Raw genomic sequence first — 13656 nt, forward strand, 5'->3', positions numbered from 1 at the left:
AGGGAGACTGAATTTTCAACATAAAGGTCACTAGCAGTCCACAACCCTCTCTGTGGCTAGGTTTGGAAAACTGGATCCAAGCACGATGGCAGAAAATGTGGTTACAAAAACACTGTGTATGCAGGCCAATCTGGAACCTAAAGTTGTTCCAGATCTTCAGATTATTTGTTTTGATTAGATTTATAGCAACATGTTTAATTGAGAGAGCTAACTGGGAGTATACCAAGGTGAAAAGCATGAGGAGGAGATTTCCATCAAGGCCCACTGGAGTTGTTGACCTGATGCCTCATTTATGTTCAAGGAGAGGAGCTTGCTGATGTTACAAGCCGAGCAGTATTGGTAGAGGTTTGGCAAAGCCAGACCTCCTTTGGATCTGCAAAACTGACCTCTTAATGTGCAAACATTTGTTACACCCAAGAAATTAATTTATCAGTTAATTCGGGGTGACAAAAAGGTATTTACTAATAAATATTGGAATATGGTAAAAAAAAACAATAAAGAAACTGGGGTAGCCTGGGTGGATTTTTTTAAACTCTGGACAGATACCTGGGCTAATTGTTCCAGAGTTCATATTATTGAGACTCCCTCATCTGCTCTATTAGCCTACTCTATTTTCATTTTTATGATGGAATGATTGGAGGACATATTGCTTTGTCATGAAAAACATTCAGGAAACTTGGTTCTCCTATAACTTTATTATTGATCTTCTGAAAATGTGACCAAATCTGCTGTCAGAAATATACATACAGCAACCTGAATTATCAGTTTTAATGATCTAGAAAGTTGTTTATCAGTTTTGTTTTGTGGCATGGCCTTTGATCTTATGTGAGTAATTATGATCAACTGCTGCTTATAACCTCTGAGCTAATTTAAATATGGCTTGTTTGATACACCCATCAGATTCAGCAACAATCACTCCAATGGGAAGTCTGCGATGTACAGCATGGATCTGAAAAAGCAGATCATTGACTTGAACAAGTCAGGAAAGTCACTTTTTAGCCATTTCAAAGCTGCAGGTCCTAAGATCAACCATGCAAACAATTGTGAGTATAAAGTGCACTGCACAACTGTGTAACAATTACAATCAAGAAGAAAACACAAGCTACCACTTGCAGCTGAGAGAAAACTGGTCAGGATGGTCAAGAGTCAAACAAGAGCCAACAAAAAGCAGGTCTGCAACAAGTTAGAAGCTACTGGAACACAGGTGTCAGTGTCCACTGTCAAGCATGTCTTACATCACCTTAGGCTGAGAGGCAGCTTCACGAGAGAGGTCCTTGCTGCAGTAGCAGCACCTCAAGGCTCTGCTACAGTTTGCTGATGATTATATGGACGAAGAAAAGTCTTTTGAAGGGTGACCTGAAATATGTCTGGAGGTGATAAGTTGAAGCCTTTCACCAACAACACTGCTCCTACAGTCAAACACGGTGGTGGTATCATGCTCTGGGCCTATTTTGCTGCCTGTGAAACTGGTGCTTTACAGAAAGTAAATGGAAAAATGAAGAAGAATTACCTCCAAATTCTTTAGGAAAACCTAAAATCATCAGCTAGAAGGTTGAGTCTTGGACGCAGTTGGATGTCTGAAAAGGCAAAAGGTAAAAGACTGACTAAATCAGACCAGAGTTAAAGTTTTGAAATTGCCTCCCCAAAGTCCAGATTTAATTCCACCTAGCACATGTGGACTGTGCTGAAGAAACAAACCAGTACCAGAAAGCCAAGAAGAGTTTTCAAGTTCGGCAGAAGCTTGTGGATAGCTACCATAAGTGCCTAACTGAGTTGAAACTGGCCAAAGGATATTTAACCAATATTAGTATTGATGTAGGTATATTATGACCCAGCAGATTTGGTCACGTTTTCAAGGGATCCATAATAAATTCATGAAAGAACCAAATTTCCTGAATGTTTTTTGTGACAAAGTAGAACGTCCTCCAGTTACTCCATAGCAGAAAAATGAAATTTGTAGAAATAATTAGACTCAAGATTGCCATGATGTACGTGTTCTTTTCAAGTGTGGAAAAACTTTAAACCCCAACTCTACACCTTGTAAATGTATGATTTACAGCATGACAGAGATGCAAGAGGTAGGAAGTAACAGACAGCCTCTATTGAAATAACCCACCTGAAAGTTGTAGTTAAAACCATACTGACAGGAAGAGAATCCTGCTGTGCAAAATTATTCAGACTGTGTTTCATAGCCAGGGATTCTGTGGAAAAACTCATCATCATCACTCATCCCCACAGCCGCGTTGCTTTTGTGGTCAAAAACTGCCAGACACAGTAAGTGTCAAGATGTGACTAATTCTACTTCTTTAATGGTCAAAAATAAACAAGCAGTAAAGTGGAAAAGTTAACATGCAACTGACACCTTAATGACACTGACTGCTCTTTGTTCACAGAACACTTTGCAGTAAACAGCAGTTTTCCAGAAGCGTATATCTTCCGCCTTTATCTTTTCATTCTACTCACATTTTCAACATGAAAAACAAAACTGTGCTTTGGAGACAGCTGATTACCATCACTGATCCTGCACTTCAACAACAAAAACAAAATTAATAACAACTCATGAACAGAAAGACATTTTATAGAACTAAAACAAAAAGATCTACAGCAGATTATTATCAGAACCATGCAATCACTAACAGCAGCAGGAGTCTGTTCATGCAGTCAGAGCATGGCTTTGTACAGAGTGAGAGAGTGGCAAAGGAAGTGGTCCTGCTCCATACACACCAGCAGGTCCTTCAGCATTACCCGAGTCACTGTCTGAACACCCTGTCTGGGCAGCAGAGTCACCTGACACAGACACAGACACACAGACACACACACACACACACACACACACACAGATATTCACACTAAGTAAACCAACTATTTTGTGTAAATAGATTGTTTTCAGATATATTTTTAGGTAAAAAGTAATCATCTTCAGTGAGCTGGTCATGATCACAAACACAGCCTAACGGGTGAGTAAAGACCGTGACATGAATGTGTTGCTCTTGATGGTCAGTGTGTGACGCAAACACTGGAGGTGTATGCATAGACAGCACAGACAATGTAGCTGCACAGGGGCCCGCACTGTATGGGGCCCATGTCACAAGCAGGCCCCATCTGACCAAGAGTGGGCCTGTGGCTTAAATGTGACATTAATGTTTCAAAAAGGTAATGTGTTCAAGAACAGTTCACATTATGATCTGTGTGATTCCATTGGTATATATAAACGTGCAAAATCCATCTCTGTCATGGTGCCAAAGAAGAATAAGGCAGTACCAAGCAGACTATAACAAAAGATATAGGATTATTCTACATATACTATAAAAACTATTATACTAACTACTACTAACTACTACTATACTAACTTTTTTTATGTTTATGTCACATACAGAAGCAATGATGATTGGTGAGTAATGTGTGTTCATGTGATAAGATGACAAGATTCTGGCTAAGTGAAGCGCAAAATCTGACAGACTGACAAGCTGAGCACAACGATGCAAGCCCAGCGAGCAGTCAGGCCATTCAAACACAAAAGCAGTGGCAAGAAAACAGGAGAGAATAGAACAGGAGGAGAAGGTTGGTGTGTGTCAACAAACATGCAGCTGGCTAACCTTAGCAGCAAGCAAGACAATGCTGGTCTAAATAATTGTAACATTAGGCCATTGCGTTGGATGTAAATTTTGAGACAAGCCATACATGTTAATACATGGTCATAATTGTAGGCCAAGTTGTGGGCTGCTGGTAAGTTAATAGCTATCTCTACTGGGAGTATAGCAAGCCTATGAAACATGAAGTAAGCTAGTGTATGTTAGCTATCCATAGCATTAGATAACTGTTATATTTACATATTTAGGAGTTGCAGACCTAACCAGTCAGAGACAGAGTCAGAACCATTTAAACAGGGGTGTACAAGTTCTTTTTCAAGGGCATTTGTGGTATCTGATGGGCTGCCGTGGCCCTATTTAAAGGTTGTTATAATTTGGGAGTCAGGTCGCTGCTGAGCGCCTGTTTCAATTTGTGTGTGTGTGGTTGTGTCTGTGTGTAGTTTTTTGAGTAAACTGCACGTGCCACTGTGGCTGGCCAGTTTTCGAGATATGGTGTTGTACTTGATAAGTATTGCAGCTCTGGTCTCTCTTATTTACTATAATCTCTTATTTCACACACTGCCAACCAAAGTCATTCAAGTCATAGAATAATCATGAAGTGAAACAACAAAATGCTATAATGGAACAGAAAAAAACAGTTACTATCATTTTACAGATTTTGCCCAAACAAAGGAGCTTCTGTTCAACCTGTTTCACTTGTACTGTTCAGTAACATACTCTGAAGAGTGAAAGAGAATCGCTGTTCAAAAGAGCTTTGACTCCAAACACATTTGCTATCAGTCAGGTGCTGTCATCAGTGTGTGCTGTGCCAGCTGAGGTAAAGCCTGTGAAGAGGTAAAGGAAGCCCTGGGGCTGTGAGAGGAAAGAGCAAGAGAGGCAGCAGGCAGTCAGCTCCACTGGGTAACGGAGTTCAAAGGCAGTGGGAAGTATGTGCAGTTAACAGAGCGTCCTTATCTTTAAACCTACAGCCTGCAGGGCTGCGACTTAAACACACACTGAATTAAAGACTCAATGAGCTAAACTAACAGTCTGGTATATGCTAACTGTGGTAAGCTATAGGTTTTCTGTGTGTCGTTGTTAGCCAAGCAGGGGGGCTGGCTTTTACAGTAAGTCATTCTATCACCTGTGCTAATATGGGACATGCTGCTTTCTTTGATTTGCTATGCATCATTGGTGCCACATGAGCATTCCTTCCATCTTTGATGGAAATAACATGTGAGAGGTGTTTTGGATTCTCTGCTTGGTGCTAAGGATCTGGAGCGTGTTTCAGAATGCAGCTTTAACAAACTCTGAACTCTAGCTGATGAACCCTAAGATGGAAAACTCTGAGTTTTCAGTTCCAGAGCAGCTGATCAGAGTCAGTTCAGTCAGCTCTACTCAGAGCTAACTTACATTCACTCTGAGTTAGCTTGTGTGCGCTGAATAAAAAAACAACATCAACTCTGATTCAATTCACTATGGCAACAATGAAAAGCAGAGCCTCTATTTTAATCCAGGGATGTAGAGATATTTATAATTGGGAATGTGAGCTCCACTATCGGAGCTCTGCAGGACTGACACATCTGTCATGTATTTGTAGGCCTATATGCAGACTGTGCACAGTCAGAGCAGTGAAAAGGTATCGATAATTTAAGACAGTTAAGTTTTATTCGGCGTTGTCCATTTATTCATTAATTCATTTAGGCACTAGCCTACATGGTGTTCTAAATATAGCCTATTTGTTCAGCTTTAACTTGACAAAAGAACAGGGCCAGTAACTAAGCATCAACAATACACTGAAGATTTAAAACGTGTCTAAATCAGTGACATAAACATGATAAGCTCACAGTCTGATCCAGTAATAATGTGGTTGGTGATTTGTTCTTAAGCACAGTAACAGGTTACAGCAGAGCATTTAGTAGATTTATTTCAGCTACTACAGCAAACGTACTGAATCTGCACATTGTAACTGACATGCTGTTAAAACATGTTCAGACTACAGGCCTACACAGTCTGTTTCAAAAACTCATCTTATACAGCTGCACCACCATCCTGCTCATTTAGATATATCAAAATCATCTAAAATATTACATGAATTATCTTCCATCAGTGTGAACAATCATTTCATGGATGATGATGGGGTTAATTACTCACTGATTCAACTTGTGTAGAAAACTTGATATCAATTTTTACAATCTAAATTGAGATGACACATGATGTGCATTAAACATTTTAGTGGAGCTGTGCTAACAAACTGATAGCTGTCTGCAGTGTCAGAAAAAAGACGCTGTGTGATATCTGAATGTGAGGGTGATATTCTGCTGATCAAAGAAATGACTGACAGAGCATAAAACCTGTGAAAACAGAGTCAGTTCCCATGGTAACTGATCTGGTGAAAATTGAAAATTTCAGGGTTAACTTAGGCCATGTTCAGAGGAGAACAGCCTTACTAAAAACGCAAGTCTTTCCTTTGCATCGAAAATAAAAAAGGCGTTCATATGATAACATTGGAAGAACGATCTTCGTTTACACGAATCTACAAAAACAACCGAAAATGCTGTAGTATGCATGCCAGGCCAGAAGTTGGCGGTGTAACTTTGAAATGATACGCCATAGAAGAAGACCATGCACCTGCATGAAGTGGCTGTGACATCACCAATCTCGCTGGATCTACGCATTGCCAGTTTACACAGCGACAGAAGGGGTGGCACTTTCAAAAGATTATGCTCTGGAACCTGGTTTCAAAAGTTAACATTTTCAAGCCCCCAAAACGCTGTTGTGGTGTGAATGAAAGGCCAAACCGCAACAAGAGTATAACGTGTCATGCAAGAACCATTGCCGTGTAAATGGCCACTAAGTTCTCACTGAACCCTCTCAGTCAATCAGGGCCCTGTTTGTCTTAATTCTTTATACAAAAAAACTTACAGCTGGTTTGATTTTTGTTTTTTTTTTAGACAGCCACCTGACAACATATATGGTCAATCTTCTGATGCTCTTCATTCATGAAGAACTAACATCTAAACTATCAAGCTGCATGAATCTCAGTGGATGTCACAATGCAATAAATATCAGAGTAATGTGACAGGGATGTTGTAGTGCAGCACAATTAATGTATGACGTAGCATTGAAACTTTGTTAAAGCTCTAACATTTACTTACACTTACTAGACTTAATAAACAGAAATAGTGCACATGCTCTTAACAGTTACCTCAACTGCACTGATTTATAATAGGCTTATATTAGAGACAAGCCTTTATTCACATGTCCACGTTGTAGAGGTACATCTTATATTTTAGTTATACGTCTCCCTGTTGTCTGATCTGCCCCCTTTTTAATGTGCTGATGGTGTTGCTCCATGTTAATCTGCAGTCTTGATCACTTCAGTATAATGCGCATTTCTACTACACTAACTCCACCAGGATCCTTACTGTTCTGCTCTGACTCACTTTAACAGAAATATTACTTTTATTCACTTAATCCAAACACTGCCATTCCTTTGCGCAATGATTATGTCAATGTAACACTTCCTGCTCGGTGTTTCACCTTAAAAGTCATTCAGCAGTTCTAATTACATAATTCTACCATCTCCTTTTAGGCTTTTAATGTGAATTGTCTGCTGGGAGCCTGATTTTAATTGACAGGTGCTTCTCTGGTTTTGTTTTCAACACAGAGACAAAACAGCACATAGACCAACCTGGCCTTCAGTCTGCTCCAGAGGTCTCTTCCTGCGAGGCCCGATGGCAGCCAGTGCAGTCTGGTTGGCCACTCTGTGCTGCAGCTCAGCTTCTTCCATTTGTTGAAACTGACAACAGCGGAAAGACAAAGGATTAGTGAAAACTGGGGTGACCGGTACGTGTGTGTGCGTGTGTGTGTGTGTGTGTGTGTGTGTGTGTGTGTGTGTGTGTGTGTGTGTGTGTGTGTGTGGGTGTGTGTGTGTGGGTGTGTGCTGGTGACAGTGACAGTGAGGCTGCAGTGAGTGGAGCAGAGTTTTGAGGCTCTTTGTCAGTGAACGGATGCTTCAACTCCTCAAGACCCAAGATAAGTTCCAGTCTTACTTGTCATATGTTGATAACAGTAAAGGAGGTTAGCACGGAATAAGTACACTAAATTAACCTCCCAGGCTTCCTTAAGGTGGACTGTTAAGGTTGTTCCTATTTTCATGACAGTGTCAGCCTCCCCTAAACAGATAAGAGAGAAATGTCTGTCTGCTGAGTCTCACTAACTCATGAGGCAATCACAAATCCCAAATCAACATTCATTTTACTGTTAGTAGTATTGTAACTCTTGTTTTGTGCGTTATTTTTTTAAGTATCAGTTCAGGCACCTTTTTTGGCACCAGTACTGTTTTAAAAGTATCGTTTTAGCACTGGTATCGGAAAAAACCTAAGTGGTACCAATCCTAGTGAAAACGTGGTGAATAAGAAGTCAACTTGACCTGTGCCTCCAAAAACCACTAATCAATATTAAATATATCTCATTTGTTTTATCAAAAACCAACACATGGAAAAACAACAGTTTGCTGTTTTACAGGGGATTATGTGCCAGACTATTTCTTAACCATTTCTGAGACCAGTGACTTCCTTCACTCTCTGGTGGTCGTCTGGTGCTCACAACTCAGACAGATTTTGGCATGTGACTATCCTGAAACCACATATGATCATTTTACGCTTGAGATGCTTGTGGTAGCTTCAAATCCACTTTACAGATATGAGAGGGCTGTTAATAATCCTTTCTTTCTCCTTCACTACAGATAGTATATTATTGGAAATACGGAAGTCAATTTCTCAAACCATGACCAGGTGCATTAGCACACCTGTTTAAGTGTGCTAATGCCGTGCGTGTGCATGCGTGCACATGCGTGCTCATGCGTGCTAGCGCATTCTAGCGTGTGTTTAAAGACTTTGCAAAAAGCATTGCGTGGTGTGGTGGTAGTGTGTGTGGGGGTGGCAGCAGCAGAGCATGTAAATGAACAGACTCTTTGCTGAGGAGGAACCTCTGAGAGTGTGACGGCTGCGAGCTACAGAGCAGCCCGAGAAGGAAAACAAGCCACTGTCTACGTAAATAACCACACAGTTAGCAGTGCCTTTCATCCCTCACACCTCTCCCTGCCCTGCCAGCAACACACATTACACAGACTTAATGAGCAATTAACATGAAAAATAGAAAAGATTTAAAGAGTTCCCAAATAGTTTACACTGGCCTACAGGAAAGATAAATCACTACCAGAGAAAATTAAGATTATGAGGGAGTCTGTGTCTGTGTCCAACCAATTCACTGTGCAACACTGATTAAGACAAAAAGTGCCAAAAACATTCAAATGTAGATTCATATTGACCTCTATTCTTGGTTAAAAGTGACCTAACATGCTTGAACACCCTACTGTGAGTGTAACTTAATGGGCAAGTTTCCATTACAGATTTGTGCAAAACTTGAGTGAGTTTTGGAAAGGTCGATTGTAGGAGCCAAAATGTGAATGACAATTACTTCCGGTTATCGGCACGAGGAGGACGTGGTTTTGCATCCATTAGCATTTTAAGCACCTGTTCACGTGAGGGGAATCACACAGACTAGAGGGTTAGTGGGATCTGATATTTTCTGTTGACCGTGATCACAATCCGTGTAACATCTCACCAGTTCCTTTTTTTTTTTTTTTTTTGGTTGTTTCATCATTATGCAAAACCAGCTAAAATCGACACCTAGATTGTTGATCCAGCGACAGTGTCTCTCTTCCATGCCCAAAAGGGAGATTCAAGTTTTTGATGGTGACGCACTTCAATATCAGACATTTATTAAATCTTTTAAACACTCTATTGAAAGTAAAACCATGAACCCCAGAGACTGTCTCTATTATCTTGAACAGTGTACAACAGGACAGCCAAGGGAGCTCATAAGAAGTTGTCAACATATGGCCACAGACAATGGATTCAGCAAAGCCAAGTCTTTACTTCAGAAGCATTTTGGCAACGAGCATAAAATAGCTTCAGCATATATAGAGAAAGCTCTTTTGTGGTCTGCAATAAAACCGGAAGACACAAAAACTCTGTAAGCATACACCCTCTTTCTGAGAGGATGTTGCAATGCCATGGAAAATGTCATTTACATGCATAAGCTTGATATACCAGCTAATATGCTTGCTATCATAAGGAAGTTGCCCTATCAGCTGAGCGATAAATGGAGGACTGTGCCCTGTGATATCCAGGAAAGGAACAATGAAAGAGCAACCTTTAAGAATATGGTGGATTTCCCTGAGAGGCAAGTGAAAATTGCAACAGATCCAGTATTTGGAGACATTACAGACACTCCAACCGTGAGCAAAGATGCAAGGAGGCCCAAGCCACAGCCTCATCCAAGAATAAAAGGGAGCATCTTTGCCACCAACGTGGCAGTCACTGATAAGAAAAATGATGATATAGGAAAAAAGGAAAAGGAGAGTTTGCTTGCTGTGAATAATGTGGAATATCACCTCTCTGGTGGGGAAGGAGCCTGAGCTGGTGTGCGAGGTTGAGAAGTTCCGAGTTCGGCCTCACCTCGACACACAGCGTGGGCTCCGGAACCAGTCTTCTCGAGAGGGGTTGGACTCTCTTCCACTCTGGAGTTGCCACTGGTGAGAGGCGCCGGGCAGGGGTGGCAATACTTATTGCCACTTAGTGCCTGTACGTTGGAGTTTACCCCGGTGAATGAGAGGGTAGCCTCCCTCTGCCTTTGGGTGGGGGGATGGATCCTGACTTGTTGTTTGTGTCCTTATGGTCCAAACAGTAGTTCAGAATATCCACCCTTTTTGGAGTCCTTAGAGGGGGTGCTGGAGAGTGCTCCTTCTGGGGACTCCCTCGTTTTGCTGGGGGACTTCAATGCTCATGTTGGCGACGACAGTGAGACCTGGAGGGGCGTGATTGGGAGGAATGGCCCCCCCGATCTGAACCCGAGTGGTGTTTTGCTACTTCTGTGCTCGCCACAGACTGTTCATAATGAACACCATGTTCAAGCATAAGGGTGTCCACATGTTGGTCAGACCTGGCAGACCCAAACGCATTGTGAGGGTCTGCTGGGAATGTCTGGCAGAGTCTCCCGTCAGAAGGAGCTTCAACTCCCACCTCCAGGAGAGCATAGACCATGTCCCGGGGGAGGCATGGGAAATTGAGTCAGAGTGAGCCATGTTCCGTGCCTGCATTGCTAAGGAGGCCGACCGGTGCTGTGGCCGTAAAGGGGGTTGGTGCCTGTTGGGGCAGCAACACCCGAACCCGCTGGTGTACACCAGCGGTAAGGGATGCCGTCAAGCTGAAGAAGGAGTCCTATCAGGCCTTCTTGGCCTGTGGGACTCTGGAGGCAGCAGACAGGTACCGACAGGCAAAGCAAACTGCAGCTACATCAGTCGCCGAGGCGAGAAGATGGCGTGGCAGGAGTTCGGTGAGGCCATGAAGAACGACTTCCTGATGGCTTCAAAGAGGTTCTGGACCACCATCCGGCGTCTCAGGAGGGGGGCAGTGCTCTGTCAACATTGTGTATGGTGGGGACAGGGCGCTGCTGACCTCGACTCGCGACGTTGTGGATCGGTAGAAGGAATACTTCGAAGACCTCCTCAATCCCCTTGGCAGGATCCTTGAGGGTGCATTGGGAGTTTGCCAAACCAGTCCACATGTGCTTTGTGGACTTGGAGAAGGCATTCAACCGTGTCCCTCAGGGAGTCCTGTGGGGGGTTCTCCAGGAATTTGGGGATTCGGACCCCCTGATACGGGCTGTCTGTTCCCTGTATGACCAGTGCCAGAGCTTGGTCCGCATTGCCGGCAGTAAGTCAAACTTGTTTCCGGTGAGGGTTGGACTCTGTCAGGGCTGCCCTTTGTCACCGATTCTGTTCATAATATTATGGACAGAATTTCTAGGTGCAGCCAAGGTGTTGAGGGGGTCTGGTTTGGTGACCTCAGGATTGGGTCTCTGCTCTTTGCAGATGATGTGGTCCTGTTGGCTTCATGGGCCGTGACCTCCAGCTCTCACTGGTTCAGTTTGAAGCCGAGAGTGAAGCGGCCGGGATGAGAATCAGCACCTCCAAATCCGAGACCATGGTTCTCAGCCGGAAAAGGGTGGCGTGCCCCCTCCAGATCGGGGACGAGATCCTGCCCAAAGTGGAGGAGTTTAAGTACCTCGGGGTCTTGTTCACGAGTAAGGGAAGGATGGAGCGGGAGATCGACAGGTGGATCGGTGCAGCGTCTGCAGTAATGCGGATGCTGCACTGATCTGTCGTGGTGAAGAGGGAGCTGAGCCGAAAGGCAAAGCTCTCCATTTTCTGGTCGATCTTCGTTCTTACCCTCACCTATGGTCACAAGCTTTGGGTAGTGACCGAAAGAACAAGATCGCGGGTACAAGCGGCCGAAATGAGCTTCCTCCATGGGGTGGCTGGGCTCTCCTTTAGAGATAGGGTGAGAAGCTCGGTCATCCAGGAGGGGCTTGGAGTAGAGCCGCTGCTCCTCTGCGTTTAGAAGAGCCAGATAAGGTGGCTTGGGCATCTAATTAGGATGCCTCCAGGACGCCTCCCTGGTGAGGTGTTCAGGACACGTCCCACCGGTAGGAGGCCCTGGGGAAGACCCAGGACACGCTGGAGAGACTATGTCTCACAGCTGGCCTGGGAACGCCTGGGGATCCCCCAGAAGAGCTGGACGAAGTGGCTGGAGAGAGGGAAGTCTGGGCTTCCCTGCTTAGGCTGCTGCCCTGGCGACCCGACTCTGGATAAGCGGAAGAAAATGAAAAAAAAAACAGAATAGCTGCTTGTTCTGTGAAGGTGGATATGCATTGGAGATTGGACAATTTTAAGCACCTGTTCACGTGAGGGGAATCATACAGACTATGGGTTAGTGGGGTCTGATATTTTCTGTTGACCTAGATCACAATCCGTGTAACATCTCGCCAGTTCCTTTTTTTTAGTTGTTTCGTCATTATGCAATAAACCAGCTAAAATCGACACCTGGATTCAGCATGGATTTGTCATTAATGCATCCTACAGTTAAGAGCCCACTTTAGCCTCTTGGCAGCTTTCCTTTGTTTGTATAGTCGTTACATTAATAAAACGCAATTGCAAGATGACTGTGATTCCATTGAGTGATGTTATGCAACTTCTCCTCTGCCAATAACATTCCAAGAAGCATGCCGATGGATGTTCAAAACATAGGCAGGTTTATTTCTATTGCAGCCACTGCACTAGCTGTTAAATTTCGAATCAAAGGCCACATTTCTGAAGTTATGTGATTTAAAAACACCTCTTGTAGCACCTGCTGCATCATGCCCAAGGGAACCAGTTCCTTCTGATAAGCACATAGCCATAGCATCATGTAATGTAGAAAAGCCAAAAGGGAATTTCCATTGCAGTTTTGCCAAATATGGCTTTTTTTGAATTGCCTTAAATACCACCTTGTATGAGCGTAAAAAAATGTTGCGATACATTTTTCAAAATGTTTCCATTTGGCGTATTATCTGGCGCAATTTCAGGGTTAATGGAAACCCACCTACTGATTTCTGTTTTAATAATAATAATAATGCAACCAATAAGTCTTGTAGTTTATTCCATACTTGCCAATCCTCCCTAGTTTTGCAGGAGGCTCCTGCTTTTCATTGCCCACTCTCCTAACTTTTCACACCTTTTTTCTTCTCATTATTACAACCTGTTTGTGGCACTGTGCAGCGTCCAAGACTCATGTGCTTAATGCACAATCCCCATTATTTCCACAGATCTGATCTTTTTGCCAACTATTAACATTCATGTTTGAGGTGACCCATATCTGATATCAGTGAATGGATCTCTGTTTTGAAACGCCTTACATCCAACCAATAATGTCAAACATGTGCGATGAAACAACAATAAAAACATCACTTTTGTGAGACAGGCATTTGGGGAAAAAAGTAATGATGTATTGGTGCACGCTTCAGCTCCTTAAGGATGTGCTGCGGAGGTCGGATTACAATTCATCAAATGTTGAGGAGGGGGCTGTTTCTCTGATGCACCCTCCCAAACAGAAGCACATGATTCATTATTATGCAGATTGACATCATTGGACCTCCATTTGTTTGATTGATTTATTATTATGCAGAATTACATCATTGG

The 13656-nt window shown here is 43.0% G+C and overlaps 1 protein-coding gene across 1 annotated transcript in view; it reads right to left on the minus strand.

Moving 5' to 3' along the window:
- Window positions 1–2105: 2105 nt before the first annotated feature.
- Window positions 2106–13656, minus strand: part of LOC121941413 (transcription initiation factor TFIID subunit 4) — a 44588-nt gene continuing 33037 nt past the window's right edge. Inside the window, exons 15-16 of the mRNA XM_088077270.1 lie at window positions 7264–7371; window positions 2106–2787 (exon numbers count right to left, since the gene is read on the minus strand). Coding sequence (XP_087933396.1) covers window positions 2662–2787; window positions 7264–7371 — 234 coding nt within the window. The 3' untranslated portion in view covers window positions 2106–2661. The remainder of the gene's footprint in view (window positions 2788–7263; window positions 7372–13656) is intronic.

This window comes from Plectropomus leopardus, chromosome 5 (genome assembly GCF_026936395.1).
Source record: "Plectropomus leopardus strain MGB_pleo_1.0 chromosome 5, ASM2693639v1, whole genome shotgun sequence".
NCBI lineage: Eukaryota > Metazoa > Chordata > Actinopteri > Perciformes > Serranidae > Plectropomus > Plectropomus leopardus.